Source organism: Pristiophorus japonicus, chromosome 4 (assembly GCF_044704955.1).
Source record: "Pristiophorus japonicus isolate sPriJap1 chromosome 4, sPriJap1.hap1, whole genome shotgun sequence".
Classification (NCBI taxonomy): domain Eukaryota; kingdom Metazoa; phylum Chordata; class Chondrichthyes; family Pristiophoridae; genus Pristiophorus; species Pristiophorus japonicus.
The window spans coordinates 148,239,813-148,258,604 of record NC_091980.1 but is presented as its reverse complement, the minus strand read 5'-3'; the positions used below and the strand labels follow the sequence as shown (position 1 = coordinate 148,258,604).

The 18,792-nt window shown below is 56.0% G+C and overlaps 1 protein-coding gene across 2 annotated transcripts in view; it reads right to left on the bottom strand.

The window, feature by feature from the left end:
* Window positions 1-329: 329 nt before the first annotated feature.
* The window catches only part of LOC139263097 (A-type potassium channel modulatory protein KCNIP1-like), a 550,698-nt gene continuing 532,235 nt past the window's right edge, over window positions 330-18,792 (bottom strand). For both annotated transcript variants that reach the window (XM_070878641.1, XM_070878642.1), the window contains one exon: window positions 330-1,525. In XM_070878641.1, the coding sequence (XP_070734742.1) occupies window positions 1,478-1,525 (48 nt within the window). In that variant the 3' untranslated portion in view covers window positions 330-1,477. The remainder of the gene's footprint in view (window positions 1,526-18,792) is intronic.

Genomic DNA, 18,792 nt, shown 5'->3' with positions numbered 1-18,792 from the left:
GGTCGTGTTTGTGGCTGGGGCGGAGATGACTTATTATAAAAGGTACGTAGTGTAGGGAATTCATGTTCTGATCACCTAAGGGGGTCAGAGAGGAATTTATTCTATTTCCTCCCGCACAAAGTTGGCCTGCGTTTCTAACTGTTTGTTCACCTCTCGCGGAGATCAGACAGTTTCGGGGAGTGTGTCTACGGTGAGAGACAAGGTGTTGCAATTATGTGGCACGGGCTGGATGGACCAGGCGGTCTTCACATGTCTGCCGCTGTTCGTATCTCCGTCTGTAAAATGATGACAAGTAAAGTCCCTTTGACCAAAGGATCATTTCTCCAGGGTTTGTTATCTCCAATAAAGGTTCCAAGAATTTATTAATGTAATGATACATATACTGGCAACTAATGACATCACAGAACTCATTTGGCTTCTTGTCTGTTCAGCTAAATAGCACAGCGGTGGGAGATGGTGCAAGTCTGAGCTCATGGTGCTATGGGGCATGTATGCAAATAAAATAACGTACAATTGCATTTCTCACATTGCTCCATATCAGCTTTGAGAAAGTGGACTTCTAAAAATGCCAAGCAACTAATACAGGCCCACGGATATGGAAAAGTAAAACATTTAAACCGTCGAGCCTGTTAGGTCACGATATATTTAATAGGAAGGAATGTTCCTTGTGGGATGGTGGGCAGTGAGCTGGTGGAGGACAGGCTGAAAAAGGGAAGGGAAAGACAGAGAGGGAGATATGAGGCACCAAGGCAGAAAGATAGGCAAGAGAGAGAGAGAGAGAGAGCGAGAAAAGAATGAGGGGGAAAAGGAGGAAAGAGAAAAATGAACGGTAAAAGGAGTGAGAGAAACAAGGAGGGAGAGAAGAGCAAACAAAAGAGAGAGAGAAAAATGAGAAGCACAAAGAATGTGAAAACAACGAGGAGAAAAGGGATACAAAGAAATAATGGGAAGAGAGAGATAAATGAGGAGAAAGAGCGGGAAACAAGGGAAAACCACTGAGAAATGTGCGAAAAGAGATAGAGAAATGAGGGGAAGGAGAGAAATGATGGGAATAGGAAGGAGAAAGAAACAGGGAAAAGGAGAGAGGAAGAGAGAGAGGAAGAGAAGGCAGTGAGGACTGGCCCTGTGCTTGTCCTGACATTGCTGAAGCAGTCAGGATAAGACTCTCACACACCAGCTGTGTAAGTGATCTCTGATCATTGGCAGGTCCCCATTCACCCACCTCCACAATGCAGCATGCTTTACAAAATCAAACATGGGTCTTGAAAAGTTCTTTGCAAGTTCATGGGCCTTCTGTTGTAGAAAATCGTTGTGCAGGAATCCCTTTTGGGTTAGAAGTCACGCCCCCACCCCCCCCACCCCCAGCAGGAAGCATGCACCAGTGGAGGGGGAGGTCCAGATGTAGCCCCTGTGTCGAACTGTGCCATTAAAATCACGCAATCTGGGAGTCCTGCAGCATTTTCTTAATCGGCAACAGCTACATGACGTTTTCAAAGAGCTGCAAGGATCTCATGATATTTTCATCCTAAAAGGAAGAGACAGAGTTACAGGTGATTAACGTTCAAACAACAGAACAGGAAACGACCAGACTGCATCCCCGGCCTGTCCGGAGTCAGCGGGTCTCTCACCCGGTGTGGGACTGAGCCCCACACACAGAGCAGGAAACGACCAGGCTCCATCCCCAGCCAGTGCAGAGTGAGCGGGTCTCTCACCCGCTGTGGTCCTCTTGGCCACCACAGCTGTACCAATGACCTTATGATCCGCAAGGTCCATCTCAATCTTTGGCGCTATTGGTCTCCTCCTAACTATGCTCCCTGATATTGGTCTCCTCCCACCCATTGCCCATGTATTGGTCTCCTACCACCCATTGCCCCTGTATTGGTCTCCTCAATCCCAATTGCCCCCTGTATTGGTCTCCTCACTCCCATTGCCTCTGTATTGGTCCCCTCCCACCTATTGCCCCCTGTATTGGTCTCCTCGCTCCCATTGCCTCTGTATTGGTCTCCTCCCACCCATTGCCCCCTGTATTGGGCTCCTTGCTCCCATTGCCCCCTGTATTGGTCTCCTCACTCCCATTGCCCCTGTATTGGTCTCCTCCCTCCCATTGCCCCCTGTATTGGTCTCCTCCCACCCATTGCCCCCTGTATTGGTCTCCTCGCTCCCATTGCCCCCTGTATTGGTCTCCTCGCTCCCATTGCCCCCTGTATTGGTCTCCTCGCTCCCATTGCCCCTGTATTGGTCTCCTCGCTCCCATTGCCCCCTGTATTGGTCTCCTCACTCCCATTGCCCCTGTATTGGTCTCCTCCCTCCCATTGCCCCCTGTATTGGTCTCCTCCCTCCCATTCCACACTGTATTGGTCTCCTCCCTCCCATTGCCCCCTGTATGGGGCTCCTCTCTCCCATTGCCCCTGTATTGGTCTCCTCCCTCCCATTGCCCCTGTATTGGTCTCCTCCCACCCATTGCCCCCTGTATTGGTCTCCTCCCACCCATTGCCCCCTGTATTGGTCTCCTCGCTCCCATTGCCTCCTGTATTGGTCTCCTCGCTACCTTTGCCTCAGCATTGGTCTCCTCACTCCCATTGCCCCCTGTATTGGTCTCCTCGCTCCCATTGCCCCCTGTATTGATCTCCTCGCTCCCATTGCCCCCTGTATTGGTCTCCTCCCACCCATTGCCCCCTGTATTGGTCTCCTCCCACCCATTGCCTCCTGTATTGGTCTCCTCGCTCCCATTGCCTCAGTATTGGTCTCCTCACTCCCATTGCCCCTGTATGGGTCTCCTCCCACACATTGCCCCTGATATTGGTCTCCTTGCTCCCATTGCCCCTTGTATTGGTCTCCTCCCACCCATTGCCCCCTGTATTGGTCTCCTTGCTCCCATTGCCCCCTGTATTGGTCTCCTCCCACCCATTGCCCCCTGTATTGGGCTCCTTGCTCCCATTTGCCCTGATATTGATCTCCATCCACCCATTGCCTCCTGTATTGGTCTCCTCCCTCCCATTGCCCCCTGTATTGGTCTCCTCGCTCACATTGCCTCTGTATTTATTTTCTCCCACCCATTGCCCCCAGTATTGGTCTCCTCGCTCCCATTGCCCCCTGTATTGGTCTCCTCGCTCCCATTGCCCCCTGTATTGGTCTCCTCGCTCCCATTGCCCCCTGTATTGGTCTCCTCGCTCCCATTGCCCCCTGTATTGATCTCCTCGCTCCCATTGCCCCCTGTATTGATCTCCTCGCTCCCATTGCCCCCTGTATTGGTCTCCTCCCTCCCATTGCCCCCTGTATTGGTCTCCTCCCACCCATTGCCCCCTGTATTGGTCTCCTTCCACCCATTGCCTCCTGTATTGGTGTCCTCCCACCCATTGCACCCTGTATTGGTCTCCTCGCTCCCATTACCCCCTGTATTGGTCTCCTCCCACCCATTGCCCCCTGTATTGGTCTCCTCCCACCCATTGCCCCCTGTATTGGTCTCCTCCCACCCATTGCCCCCTGTATTGGTCTCCTCGCTCCCATTGCCCCCTGTATTGGTCTCCTCCCACCCATTGCCCCATGTATTGGTCTCCTCGCTTCCATTGCCCCCTGTATTGGTCTCCTCACTCCCATTGCCCCCTGTATTGGTCTCCTCCCACCCATTGCCCCCTGTATTGGTCTCCTCCCTCCCATTGCCCCCTGTATGGGGCTCCTCTCTCCCATTGCCCCTGTATTGGTCTCCTCCCTCCCATTGCCCCTGTATTGGTCTCCTCCCACCCATTGCCCCCTGTATTGGTCTCCTCCCACCCATTGCCCCCTGTATTGGTCTCCTCGCTCCCATTGCCTCCTGTATTGGTCTCCTCGCTACCTTTGCCTCAGTATTGGTCTCCTCACTCCCATTGCCCCCTGTATTGGTCTCCTCGCTCCCATTGCCCCCTGTATTGATCTCCTCGCTCCCATTGCCCCCTGTATTGGTCTCCTCCCACCCATTGCCCCCTGTATTGGTCTCCTCCCACCCATTGCCTCCTGTATTTGTCTCCTCGCTCCCATTGCCTCAGTATTGGTCTCCTCACTCCCATTGCCCCTGTATGGGTCTCCTCCCACACATTGCCCCTGATATTGGTCTCCTTGCTCCCATTGCCCCTTGTATTGGTCTCCTCCCACCCATTGCCCCCTGTATTGGTCTCCTTGCTCCCATTGCCCCCTGTATTGGTCTCCTCCCACCCATTGCCCCCTGTATTGGGCTCCTTGCTCCCATTTGCCCTGATATTGATCTCCATCCACCCATTGCCTCCTGTATTGGTCTCCTCCCTCCCATTGCCCCCTGTATTGGTCTCCTCGCTCACATTGCCTCTGTATTTATTTTCTCCCACCCATTGCCCCCAGTATTGGTCTCCTCGCTCCCATTGCCCCCTGTATTGGTCTCCTCGCTCCCATTGCCCCCTGTATTGGTCTCCTCGCTCCCATTGCCCCCTGTATTGGTCTCCTCGCTCCCATTGCCCCCTGTATTGATCTCCTCGCTCCCATTGCCCCCTGTATTGGTCTCCTCTCACCCATTGCCCCCTGTATTGGTCTCCTCCCACCCATTGCCTCCTGTATTGGTCTCCTCGCTCCCATTGCCTCAGTATTGGTCTCCTCAGTCCCACTGCCCCCTGTATTGGTCTCCTCCCACCCATTGCCCCCTGTATTGGTCTCCTCCCACCCATTGCCCCCTGTATTGGTCTCCTCGCTCCCATTGCCTCCTGTATTGGTCTCCTCGCTCCCTTTGCCTCAGTATTGGTCTCCTCACTCCCATTGCCCCCTGTATTGGTCTCCTCACTCTCATTGCCCCCTTTATTGGTCTCCTCACTCCCATTGCCCCCTGTATTGGTCTCCTCACTCTCATTGCCTCCTTTATTGGTCTCCTCGCTCCCATTGCCCCCTGTATTGGTCTCCTCACTCCCATTGCCCCTGTATTGGTCTCCTCCCACCCATTGCCTCCTGTATTGGTCTCATCGCTCCCACTGCCTCGGTATTGGTCTTCTCCCACTCATTGCCCCCTGTATTGGTCTCCTCGCTCCCATTGCCCCCTGTATTGGTCTCCTCCCACCCATTGCCCCATGTATTGGTCTCCTCGCTTCCATTGCCCCCTGTATTGGTCTCCTCACTCCCATTGCCCCCTGTATTGGTCTCCTCCCACCCATTGGCCCCTGTATTGGTCTCCTTCCACCCATTGCCTCCTGTATTGGTGTCCTCCCACCCATTGCACCCTGTATTGGTCTCCTCGCTCCCATTACCCCCTGTATTGGTCTCCTCCCACCCATTGCCCCCTGTATTGGTCTCCTCCCACCCATTGCCCCCTGTATTGGTCTCCTCCCACCCATTGCCCCCTGAATTGGTCTCCTCGCTCCCATTGCCCCTGTATTGGGCTCCTCGCTCCCATTGGCCCTGATATTGGCCTCCTCCCACCCATTGCCCCCTGTTTTGGTCTCCTCGCTCCCATTGGCTCTGATATTGGTCTCCTCCCACCCATTGCCCCCTGTATTGGTCTCCTCCCACCCATTGCCCCGTTTATTGGTCTCCTCACTCCCATTGGCCCTGATATTGGTCTCCTCCCACCCATTGCCCCCTGTATTGGTCACCTCACTCCCATTCCACACTGTATTGGTCTCCTCCCTCCCATTGCCCCCTGTATGGGGCTCCTCTCTCCCATTGCCCCTGTATTGGTCTCCTCCCTCCCATTGCCCCCTGTATTGGTCTCCTCGCTCCCATTGCCCCTGTATTGGTCTCCTCGCTCCCATTGCCCCCTGTAGTGGTCTCCTCACTCCCATTGCCCCTGTATTGGTCTCCTCCCTCCCATTGCCCCCTGTATTGGTCTCCTCCCTCCCATTCCACATTGTATTGGTCTCCTCCCTCCCATTGCCCCCTGTATGGGGCTCCTCTCTCCCATTGCCCCTGTATTGGTCTCCTCCCTCCCATTGCCCCTGTATTGGTCTCCTCCCACCCATTGCCCCCTGTATTGGTCTCCTCCCACCCATTGCCCCCTGTATTGGTCTCCTCGCTCCCATTGCCTCCTGTATTGGTCTCCTCGCTACCTTTGCCTCAGTATTGGTCTCCTCACTCCCATTGCCCCCTGTATTGGTCTCCTCGCTCCCATTGCCCCCTGTATTGATCTCCTCGCTCCCATTGCCCCCTGTATTGGTCTCCTCCCACCCATTGCCCCCTGTATTGGTCTCCTCCCACCCATTGCCTCCTGTATTGGTCTCCTCGCTCCCATTGCCTCAGTATTGGTCTCCTCACTCCCATTGCCCCTGTATGGGTCTCCTCCCACACATTGCCCCTGATATTGGTCTCCTTGCTCCCATTGCCCCTTGTATTGGTCTCCTCCCACCCATTGCCCCCTGTATTGGTCTCCTTGCTCCCATTGCCCCCTGTATTGGTCTCCTCCCACCCATTGCCCCCTGTATTGGGCTCCTTGCTCCCATTTGCCCTGATATTGATCTCCATCCACCCATTGCCTCCTGTATTGGTCTCCTCCCTCCCATTGCCCCCTGTATTGGTCTCCTCGCTCACATTGCCTCTGTATTTATTTTCTCCCACCCATTGCCCCCAGTATTGGTCTCCTCGCTCCCATTGCCCCCTGTATTGGTCTCCTCGCTCCCATTGCCCCCTGTATTGGTCTCCTCGCTCCCATTGCCCCCTGTATTGGTCTCCTCGCTCCCATTGCCCCCTGTATTGATCTCCTCGCTCCCATTGCCCCCTGTATTGATCTCCTCGCTCCCATTGCCCCCTGTATTGGTCTCCTCCCTCCCATTGCCCCCTGTATTGGTCTCCTCCCACCCATTGCCCCCTGTATTGGTCTCCTTCCACCCATTGCCTCCTGTATTGGTGTCCTCCCACCCATTGCACCCTGTATTGGTCTCCTCGCTCCCATTACCCCCTGTATTGGTCTCCTCCCACCCATTGCCCCCTGTATTGGTCTCCTCCCACCCATTGCCCCCTGTATTGGTCTCCTCCCACCCATTGCCCCCTGTATTGGTCTCCTCGCTCCCATTGCCCCCTGTATTGGTCTCCTCCCACCCATTGCCCCATGTATTGGTCTCCTCGCTTCCATTGCCCCCTGTATTGGTCTCCTCACTCCCATTGCCCCCTGTATTGGTCTCCTCCCACCCATTGCCCCCTGTATTGGTCTCCTCCCTCCCATTGCCCCCTGTATGGGGCTTCTCTCTCCCATTGCCCCTGTATTGGTCTCCTCCCTCCCATTGCCCCTGTATTGGTCTCCTCCCACCCATTGCCCCCTGTATTGGTCTCCTCCCACCCATTGCCCCCTGTATTGGTCTCCTCGCTCCCATTGCCTCCTGTATTGGTCTCCTCGCTACCTTTGCCTCAGTATTGGTCTCCTCACTCCCATTGCCCCCTGTATTGGTCTCCTCGCTCCCATTGCCCCCTGTATTGATCTCCTCACTCCCATTGCCCCCTGTATTGGTCTCCTCCCACCCATTGCCCCCTGTATTGGTCTCCTCCCACCCATTGCCTCCTGTATTTGTCTCCTCGCTCCCATTGCCTCAGTATTGGTCTCCTCACTCCCATTGCCCCTGTATGGGTCTCCTCCCACACATTGCCCCTGATATTGGTCTCCTTGCTCCCATTGCCCCTTGTATTGGTCTCCTCCCACCTATTGCCCCCTGTATTGGTCTCCTTGCTCCCATTGCCCCCTGTATTGGTCTCCTCCCACCCATTGCCCCCTGTATTGGGCTCCTTGCTCCCATTTGCCCTGATATTGATCTCCATCCACCCATTGCCTCCTGTATTGGTCTCCTCCCTCCCATTGCCCCCTGTATTGGTCTCCTCGCTCACATTGCCTCTGTATTTATTTTCTCCCACCCATTGCCCCCAGTATTGGTCTCCTCGCTCCCATTGCCCCCTGTATTAGTCTCCTCGCTCCCATTGCCCCCTGTATTGGTCTCCTCGCTCCCATTGCCCCCTGTATTGGTCTCCTCGCTCCCATTGCCCCCTGTATTGATCTCCTCACTCCCATTGCCCCCTGTATTGGTCTCCTCTCACCCATTGCCCCCTGTATTGGTCTCCTCCCACCCATTGCCTCCTGTATTGGTCTCCTCGCTCCCATTGCCTCAGTATTGGTCTCCTCAGTCCCACTGCCCCCTGTATTGGTCTCCTCCCACCCATTGCCCCCTGTATTGGTCTCCTCCCACCCATTGCCCCCTGTATTGGTCTCCTCGCTCCCATTGCCTCCTGTATTGGTCTCCTCGCTCCCTTTGCCTCAGTATTGGTCTCCTCACTCCCATTGCCCCCTGTATTGGTCTCCTCACTCTCATTGCCCCCTTTATTGGTCTCCTCACTCCCATTGCCCCCTGTATTGGTCTCCTCACTCTCATTGCCTCCTTTATTGGTCTCCTCGCTCCCATTGCCCCCTGTATTGGTCTCCTCACTCCCATTGCCCCTGTATTGGTCTCCTCCCACCCATTGCCTCCTGTATTGGTCTCATCGCTCCCACTGCCTCGGTATTGGTCTTCTCCCACTCATTGCCCCCTGTATTGGTCTCCTCGCTCCCATTGCCCCCTGTATTGGTCTCCTCCCACCCATTGCCCCATGTATTGGTCTCCTCGCTTCCATTGCCCCCTGTATTGGTCTCCTCACTCCCATTGCCCCCTGTATTGGTCTCCTCCCACCCATTGCCCCCTGTATTGGTCTCCTTCCACCCATTGCCTCCTGTATTGGTGTCCTCCCACCCATTGCACCCTGTATTGGTCTCCTCGCTCCCATTACCCCCTGTATTGGTCTCCTCCCACCCATTGCCCCCTGTATTGGTCTCCTCCCACCCATTGCCCCCTGTATTGGTCTCCTCCCACCCATTGCCCCCTGAATTGGTCTCCTCGCTCCCATTGCCCCTGTATTGGGCTCCTCGCTCCCATTGGCCCTGATATTGGCCTCCTCCCACCCATTGCCCCCTGTTTTGGTCTCCTCGCTCCCATTGGCTCTGATATTGGTCTCCTCCCACCCATTGCCCCCTGTATTGGTCTCCTCCCACCCATTGCCCCGTTTATTGGTCTCCTCACTCCCATTGGCCCTGATATTGGTCTCCTCCCACCCATTGCCCCCTGTATTGGTCACCTCACTCCCATTGCCCCTGATATTGGTCTCCTTCCACCCATTGCCTCCTGTATTGGTCTACTCCCACCCATTGCCCCCTGTATTGGTCTCCTCGCTCCCATTGCCCCCTGTATTGGTCTCCTCGCTCCCATTGCCCCCTATATTGGTTTCCTCCCACCCATTGCCCCCTGTATTGGTCTCCTCCCACATTCCCCACCGTTTTGGCCTCCTCGCTCCCATTGCCCCCTGTATTGGCGTCCTCGCTCCACATTTCCCCCTGTATTGGTCTCCTCGCTCCCATTGCCCCCTGTATTGATCTCCTCGCTCCCATTGCCCCCTGTATTGGTCTCCTCCCACCCATTGCCCCCTGTATTGGTCTCCTCCCACCCATTGCCTCCTGTATTGGTCTCCTCGCTCCCATTGCCTCAGTATTGGTCTCCTCACTCCCATTGCCCCTGTATGGGTCTCCTCCAACACATTGCCCCTGATATTGGTCTCCTTGCAACCATTGCCCCTTGTATTGGTCTCCTCCCACCCATTGCCCCCTGTATTGGTCTCCTTGCTCCCATTGCCCCCTGTATTGGTCTCCTCCCACCCATTGCCCCCTGTATTGGGCTCCTTGCTCCCATTTGCCCTGATATTGATCTCCATCCACCCATTGCCTCCTGTATTGGCGTCCTCACTCCACATTTCCCCCTGTATTGGTCTCCTCGCTCCCATTGCCCCTGTATTGGTCTCCTCCCACCAATTGCCCCCTGTATTGGTCACTTTGCTCCCATTGCCCCCTGTATTGGTCTCCTCGCTCACATTGCCTCTGGATTTATCTTCTCCCACCCATTGCCCCCTGTATTGGTCTCCTCACTCCCATTGCCCCCTGTATTGGTCTCCTCGCTCCCATTGCCCCCTGTATTGGTCTACTCGCTCCCATTGCCTCTGTATTTATCTTCTCCCACCCATTGCCCCCTGTATTGGTCTCCTCCCACCCATTGCCCCCTGTATTGGTCTCCTCAGTCCCATTGCCCCCTGTTTTGGTCTCCTCGCTCCCATTGGCTCTGATATTGGTCTCCTCCCACCCATTGCCCCCTGTATTGGTCTCCTCCCACCCATTGCCCCCTTTATTGGTCTCCTCACTCCCATTGGCCCTGATATTGGTCTCCTCCCACCCATTGCCCCCTGTATTGGTCTCCTCACTCCCATTGCCCCTGATATTGGTCTCCTTCCACCCATTGCCTCCTGTATTGGTCTACTCCCACCCATTGCCCCCTGTATTGGTCTCCTCGCTCCCATTGCCCCCTGTATTGGTCTCCTCGCTCCCATTGCCCCCTATATTGGTTTCCTCCCACCCATTGCCCCCTGTATTGGTCTCCTCCCACATTCCCCACCGTTTTGGCCTCCTCGCTCCCATTGCCCCCTGTATTGGCGTCCTCGCTCCACATTTCCCCCTGTATTGGTCTCCTCGCTCCCATTGCCCCCTGTATTGATCTCCTCGCTCCCATTGCCCCCTGTATTGGTCTCCTCCCACCCATTGCCCCCTGTATTGGTCTCCTCCAACCCATTGCCTCCTGTATTGGTCTCCTCGCTCCCATTGCCTCAGTATTGGTCTCCTCACTCCCATTGCCCCTGTATGGGTCTCCTCCAACACATTGCCCCTGATATTGGTCTCCTTGCTCCCATTGCCCCTTGTATTGGTCTCCTCCCACCCATTGCCCCCTGTTTTGGTCTCCTCGCTCCCATTGGCTCTGATATTGGTCTCCTCCCACCCATTGCCCCCTGTATTGGTCTCCTTGCTCCCATTGCCCCCTGTATTGGTCTCCTCGCTCCCATTGCCCCCTGTATTGGTCTACTCGCTCCCATTGCCTCTGTATTTATCTTCTCCCACCCATTGCCCCCTGTATTGGTCTCCTCCCACCCATTGCCCCCTGTATTGGTCTCCTCAGTCCCATTGCCCCCTGTTTTGGTCTCCTCGCTCCCATTGGCTCTGATATTGGTCTCCTCCCACCCATTGCCCCCTGTATTGGTCTCCTCCCACCCATTGCCCCCTTTATTGGTCTCCTCACTCCCATTGGCCCTGATATTGGTCTCCTCCCACCCATTGCCCCCTGTATTGGTCTCCTCACTCCCATTGCCCCTGATATTGGTCTCCTTCCACCCATTGCCTCCTGTATTGGTCTACTCCCACCCATTGCCCCCTGTATTGGTCTCCTCGCTCCCATTGCCCCCTGTATTGGTCTCCTCGCTCCCATTGCCCCCTATATTGGTTTCCTCCCACCCATTGCCCCCTGTATTGGTCTCCTCCCACATTCCCCACCGTTTTGGCCTCCTCGCTCCCATTGCCCCCTGTATTGGCGTCCTCGCTCCACATTTCCCCCTGTATTGGTCTCCTCGCTCCCATTGCCCCCTGTATTGATCTCCTCGCTCCCATTGCCCCCTGTATTGGTCTCCTCCCACCCATTGCCCCCTGTATTGGTCTCCTCCCACCCATTGCCTCCTGTATTGGTCTCCTCGCTCCCATTGCCTCAGTATTGGTCTCCTCACTCCCATTGCCCCTGTATGGGTCTCCTCCAACACATTGCCCCTGATATTGGTCTCCTTGCTCCCATTGCCCCTTGTATTGGTCTCCTCCCACCCATTGCCCCCTGTATTGGTCTCCTTGCTCCCATTGCCCCCTGTATTGGTCTCCTCCCACCCATTGCCCCCTGTATTGGGCTCCTTGCTCCCATTTGCCCTGATATTGATCTCCATCCACCCATTGCCTCCTGTATTGGCGTCCTCGCTCCACATTTCCCCCTGTATTGGTCTCCTCGCTCCCATTGCCCCTGTATTGGTCTCCTCCCACCAATTGCCCCCTGTATTGGTCACTTTGCTCCCATTGCCCCCTGTATTGGTCTCCTCGCTCACATTGCCTCTGGATTTATCTTCTCCCACCCATTGCCCCCTGTATTGGTCTCCTCACTCCCATTGCCCCCTGTATTGGTCTCCTCGCTCCCATTGCCCCCTATATTGGTCTACTCGCTCCCATTGCCTCTGTATTTATCTTCTCCCACCCATTGCCCCCTGTATTGGTCTCCTCCCACCCATTGCCCCCTGTATTGGTCTCCTCAGTCCCATTGCCTCCTGTATTGGTCTCCTCGCTCCCTTTGCCTCAGTATTGGTCTCCTCACTCCCATTGCCCCCTGTATTGGTCTCCTCACTCCCATTGCCCCTGTATTGGTCTCCTCGCTCCCATTGCCCCCTGTATTGGTCTCCTCACTCCCATTGCCCCTGTATTGGTCTCCTCCCACCCATTGCCCCATGTATTGGTCTCCTCGCTTCCATTGCCCCCTGTATTGGTCTCCTCACTCCCATTGCCCCCTGTATTGGTCTCCTCCCACCCATTGCCCCCTGTATTGGTCTCCTTCCACCCATTGCCTCCTGTATTGGTCTCCTCCCACCCATTGCACCCTGTATTGGTCTGCTCGCTCCCATTACCCCCTGTATTGGTCTCCTCCCACCCATTGCCCCCTGTATTGGTCTCCTCCCACCCATTGCCCCCTGTATTGGTCTCCTCCCACCCATTGCCCCCTGTATTGGTCTCCTCGCTCCCATTGCCCCTGTATTGGGCTCCTCGCTCCCATTGGCCCTGATATTGGTCTCCTCCCACCCATTGCCCCCTGTATTGGTCTCCTCACTCCCATTGCCCCTGATATTGGTCTCCTTTCACCCATTGCCTCCTGTATTGGTCTCCTCCCACCCATTGCCCCCTGTATTGGTCTCTTCGCTCCCATTGCCCCCTATATTGGTTTCCTCCCACCCATTGCCCCCTGTATTGGTCTCCTCCCACATTTCCCACCGTTTTGTCTTCTCGCTCCCATTGCCCCCTGTATTGGTCTCCTCGCTCCCATTGCCCCTGTATTGGTCTCCTCCCACCCATTGCCCCCTGTATTGGTCTCCTCGCTCCCATTGCCCCCTGTATTGGTCTCCTCTCACCCATTGCCCCCTGTATTGGTCTCCTCGCTCCCATTGCCCCCTGTATTGGGCTCCTCGCTCCCATTGCTCCCTGTATTGGTCTCTTCACTCCCATTGCCCCTGTATTGGTCTCCTCCCACCCATTTCCCCGTGTATTGGTCTCCTCGCTCCCATTGCCCCTTGATATTGGTCTCCTCTCACCCATTGCCCCCTGTATTGGTCTCCTCACTCCCATTGCCCCTGTATTGGTCTCCTCCCACCCGTGGCCCCTGATATTGGTCTCCTCGCTCCCATTGCCCTCTGTATTGGTCTCCTCACACCCATTTCCCCCTGTATTGGTCTCCTTCCACCCATTGCCTCCTGTATTGGTCTCCTCCAACCCATTGCCCCCTGTATTGGTCTCCTCGCTCCCATTGCCCCCTGTATTGGTCTCCTCCCACCCATTGCCCCCTGTATTGGTCTCCTCCCACCCATTGCCCCCTGTATTGGTCTCCTTCCACCCATTGCCCCCTGTATTGGTCTCCTCGCTCCCATTGCCCCTTTATTGGGCTCCTCGCTCCCATTGGCCCTGATATTGGTCTCCTCCCACCCATTGCCCCCTGTATTGGTCTCCTCGCTCCCATTGGCTCTGATATTGGTCTCCTCCCACCCATTGCCCCCTGTATTGGTCTCCTCACTCCCATTGGCCCTGTATTGGTCTCCTCCCACCCATTTCCCCCTGTATTGGTCTCCTCGCTCCCATTGCCCCTTGATATTGGTCTCCTCCCACCCATTGCCCCCTGTATTGGTCTCCTCACTCCCATTGCCCCTGATATTGGTCTCCTTTCACCCATTGCCTCCTGTATTGGTCTCCTCCCACCCATTGCCCCCTGTATTGGTCTCCTCGCTCCCATTGCCCCCTATATTGGTTTCCTCCCACCCATTGCCCCCTGTATTGGTCTCCTCCCACATTTCCCACCGTTTTGTCTTCTCGCTCCCATTGCCCACTGTATTGGTCTCCTCGCTCCCATTGCCCCTGTATTGGTCTCCTCCCACCCATTGCCCCCTGTATTGGTCTCCTCGCTCCCATTGCCCCCTGTATTGGTCTCCTCTCACCCATTGCCCCCTGTATTGGTCTCCTCGCTCCCATTGCCCCCTGTATTGGGCTCCTCGCTCCCATTGCTCCCTGTATTGGTCTCTTCACTCCCATTGCCCCTGTATTGGTCTCCTCCCACCCATTTCCCCGTGTATTGGTCTCCTCGCTCCCATTGCCCCTTGATATTGGTCTCCTCTCACCCATTGCCCCCTGGATTGGTCTCCTCACTCCCATTGCCCCTGTATTGGTCTCCTCCCACCCGTGGCCCCTGATATTGGTCTCCTCGCTCCCATTGCCCTCTGTATTGGTCTCCTCACACCCATTTCCCCCTGTATTGGTCTCCTTCCACCCATTGCCTCCTGTATTGGTCTCCTCCAACCCATTGCCCCCTGTATTGGTCTCCTCCCACCCATTGCCCCCTGTATTGGTCTCCTTCCACCCATTGCCCCCTGTATTGGTCTCCTCGCTCCCATTGCCCCTTTATTGGGCTCCTCGCTCCCATTGGCCCTGATATTGGTCTCCTCCCACCCATTGCCCCCTGTATTGGTCTCCTCGCTCCCATTGGCTCTGATATTGGTCTCCTCCCACCCATTGCCCCCTGTATTGGTCTCCTCACTCCCATTGGCCCTGTATTGGTCTCCTCCCACCCATTTCCCCCTGTATTGGTCTCCTCGCTCCCATTGCCCCTTGATATTGGTCTCCTCCCACCCATTGCCCCCTGTATTGGTCTCCTCACTCCCATTGCCCCTGTATTGGTCTCCTCCCACCCGTGGCCCCTGATATTGGTCTCCTCGCTCCCATTGCCCTCTGTATTGGTCTCCTCACACCCATTTCCCCCTGTATTGGTCTCCTTCCACCCATTGCCTCCTGTATTGGTCTCCTCCAACCCATTGCCCCCTGTATTGGTCTCCTCGCTCCCATTGCCCCCTGTATTGGTCTCCTCCCACCCATTGCCCCCTGTATTGGTCTCCTCCCACCCATTGCCCCCTGTATTGGTCTCCTCCCACCCATTGCCCCCTGTATTGGTCTCCTCGCTCCCATTGCCCCTGTATTGGGCTCCTCGCTCCCATTGGCCCTGATATTGGTCTCCTCCCACCCATTGCCCCCTGTATTGGTCTCCTCGCTCCCATTGGCTCTGATATTGGTCTCCTCCCACCCATTGCCCCCTGTATTGGTCTCCTCACTCCCATTGGCCCTGATATTGGTCTCCTCCCACCCATTGCCCCCTGTATTGGTCTCCTCACTCTCATTGCCCCTGATATTGGTCTCCTTCCACCCATTGCCTCCTGTATTGGTCTCCTCCCACCCATTGCCCCCTGTATTGGTCTCCTCGCTCCCATTGCCCCCTGTATTGGTCTCCTCGCTCCCATTGCCCCCTATATTGGTTTCCTCCCACCCATTGCCCCCTGTATTGGTCTCCTCCCACATTTCCCACCGTTTTGGCCTCCTCGCTCCCATTGCCCCCTGTATTGGCGTCCTCGCTCCACATTTCCCCCTGTATTGGTCTCCTCGCTCCCATTGCCCCTGTATTGGTCTCCTCCCACCAATTGCCCCCTGTATTGGTCACTTTGCTCCCATTGCCCCCTGTATTGGTCTCCTCACTCCCATTGCCCCCTGTATTGGGCTCCTCGCTCCCATTGCCCCCTGTATTGGGCTCCTCACTCCCATTGCCCCTGTATTGGTCTCCTCCCACCTATTGCCCCCTGTATTGGTCTCCTCGCTCCCATTGCCCCCTGTATTGGTCTCCTCTCACCCATTGCCCCCTGTATTGGTCTCCTCGCTCCCATTGCCCCCTTTATTGGGCTCCTCGCTCCCATTGCTCCCTGTATTGGTCTCTTCACTCCCATTGCCCCTGTATTGGTCTCCTCCCACCCATTTCCCCCTGTATTGGTCTCCTCGCTCCCATTGCCACTTGATATTGGTCTCCTCCCACCCATTGCCCCCTGTATTGGTCTCCTCACTCCCATTGCCCCTGTATTGGTCTCCTCCCACCCGTGGCCCCTGATATTGGTCTCCTCGCTCCAATTGCCCTCTGTATTGGTCTCCTCACACCCATTTCCCCCTGTATTGGCCTCCTCGCTCCCATTGCCCCCTGTATTGGCCTCCTCGCTCCCATTGCCCCTGTATTGGTCTCCTCCCACCAATTGCCACCTGTATTGGTCACTTCACTTCCATTGCCCCTGTATTGGTCTCCTCCCACCAATTGCCCCCTGTATTGGTCTCCTCGCTCCCAATGCCCCCTATATTGGTCTCCTCGCTCCCATTACCCCCTGTATTGGTCTCCTCGCTCCCATTGCCCCTTGTATTGGTCTCCTCCCACCAATTGCCTCCTGTATTGGCCTCCTCACTCCCATTGGGCCTGTATTGGCCTTGTCCCACCCATTACCCCCTGTATTGGTCTCCTCGCTCCCATCGCCCCTGTATTGGCCTCCTCGCTCCCATTATCCCTGTATTGGTCTCCTCGCTCCCATTCCCCCCGTATTGGTCTCCTCCCACCCATTGACCCCTGTATTGGTCTCCTCATTCCCATTGCCCCCTGTATTGGTCTCCTCACTCCCATTGCCCCTGTATTGGTCTCCTCCCACACATTGCCCCTGATATTGGTCTCCTTGCTCCCATTGTCCCTTGTATTGGTCTCCTCCCACCCATTGCCCCCTGTATTGGTCTCCTCCCACCCATTGCCCCCTGTATTGGTCTCCTCCCACCCATTGCCCCCTGTATTGGTCTCCTCCCACCCATTGCACCCTGTATTGGTCTACTCGCTCCCATTGCCCCTATATTGGGCTCCTCGCTCCCATTGGCCCTGATATTGGTCTCCTCACTCCCATTGCCACCTGTATTGGTCTCCTCCCACCCATTGCCCCCTGTATTGGGCTCCTCGCTCCCATTGGCCGCTATATTGGGCTCCTCGCTCCCATTGGCCCTGATTTTGGTCTCCTCCCACCCATTGCCCCCTGTATTGGTCTCCTCGCTCACATTGCCTCTGTATTTATCTTCTCCCACCCATTGCCCCCTGTATTGATCTCCTCGCTCCCATTGACCCCTGTATTGTTCTCCTCGCTCCCATTGCCCCCTGTATTGGTCTACTCGCTCCCATTGCCTCTGTATTTATCTTCTCCCACCCATTGCCCCCTGTATTGGTCTCCTCCCACCCATTGCCCCCTGTATTGGTCTCTTCGCTCCCATTGCCTCTGTATTTATCTTCTCCCTCCCATTGCCCCCTGTATTGGTCTCCTCGCTCCCATTGCCCCCTGTATTGGTCTCCTGACACCTATTGCCTCCTGTATTGGTCTCCTCGCTCCCATTGCCTCTGTCTTGGTCTCCTCAGTCCCACTGCCCCCTGTATTGGTCTCCTCACTCTCATTGCCTCCTGTATTGGTCTCCTCGCTCCCATTGCCCCTGTATTGGTCTCCTCCCACCCATTGCCTCCTGTATTGGTCTCCTCGCTCCCATTGCCCCCTGTATTGGTCTCCTCCCACCCATTGCCCCATGTATTGGTCTCCTTGCTTCCATTGCCCCCTGTATTGGTCTCCTCACTCCCATTGCCACCTGTATTGGTCTCCTCCCACCCATTGCCCCCTGTATTGGTCTCCTTCCACCCATTGCCTCCTGTATTGGTCTCCTCCCACCCATTGCCCCCTGTATTGGTCTCCTCGCTCCCATTGCCCCCTGTATTGGTCTCCTCCCACCCATTGCCACCTGTATTGGTCTCCTCCCACCCATTGCCCCCTGTATTGGTCTCCTCCCACCCATTGCCCCCTGTATTGGTCTCCTCGCTCCCATTGCCCCTGTATTGGACTCTTCGCTCCCATTGGCCCTGATATTGGTCTCCTCCCACCCATTGCCCCCTGTATTGGTCTCCTCGCTCCCATTGGCTCTGAAATTGGTCTCCTCCCACCCATTGCCCCCTGTATTGGTCTCCTCACTCCCATTGGCCCTGATATTGGTCTCCTCCCACCCATTGCCCCCTGTATTGTTCTCCTCACTCCCATTGCCCCTGATATTGGTCTCCTTCCACCCATTGCCTCCTGTATTGGTCTCCTCCCACCCATTGCCCCCTGTATTGGTCTCCTCGCTCCCATTGCTCCCTGTATTGGTCTCCTCGCTCCCATTGCACCCTATATTGGTCTCCTCCCACCCATTGCCCCCTGTATTGGTCTCCTCCCACATTTCCCACCGTTTTGGCCTCCTTGCTCCCATTGCCCCCTGTATTGGCGTCCTCGCTCCACATTTCCCCCTGTATTGGTCTCCTCGCTCCCATTGCCCCTGTATTGGTCTCCTCCCACCAATTGCCCCTTGATATTGGTCACTTTGCTCCCATTGCCCCCTGTATTGGTCTCCTCGCTCCACTTGCCCCCTGTATTGGGCTCCTCGCTCCCATTGCCCCCTGTATTGGTCTCCTCAATCCCATTGCCCCTGTATTGGTCTCCTCCCAGCCATTGCCCCCTGTATTGGTCTCCTCGCTCCCATTGCCCCCTGTATTGGTCTCCTCTCACCCATTGCCCCCTGTATTGGTCTCCTCCCAGCCATTGCACCCTGTATTGGTCTCCTCCCACCCATTGCCCCCTGTATTGGTCTCCTCCCTCCCATTGCCCCCCGTATTGGTCTCCTCGCTCCCATTGCCTCTGTATTGGTCTTCTCCCACCCATTGCCCCCTGTATTGGTCTCCTCGCTCCCATTGCCCCTGTATTGGTCTCCTCCCACCCATTGCCCCCTGT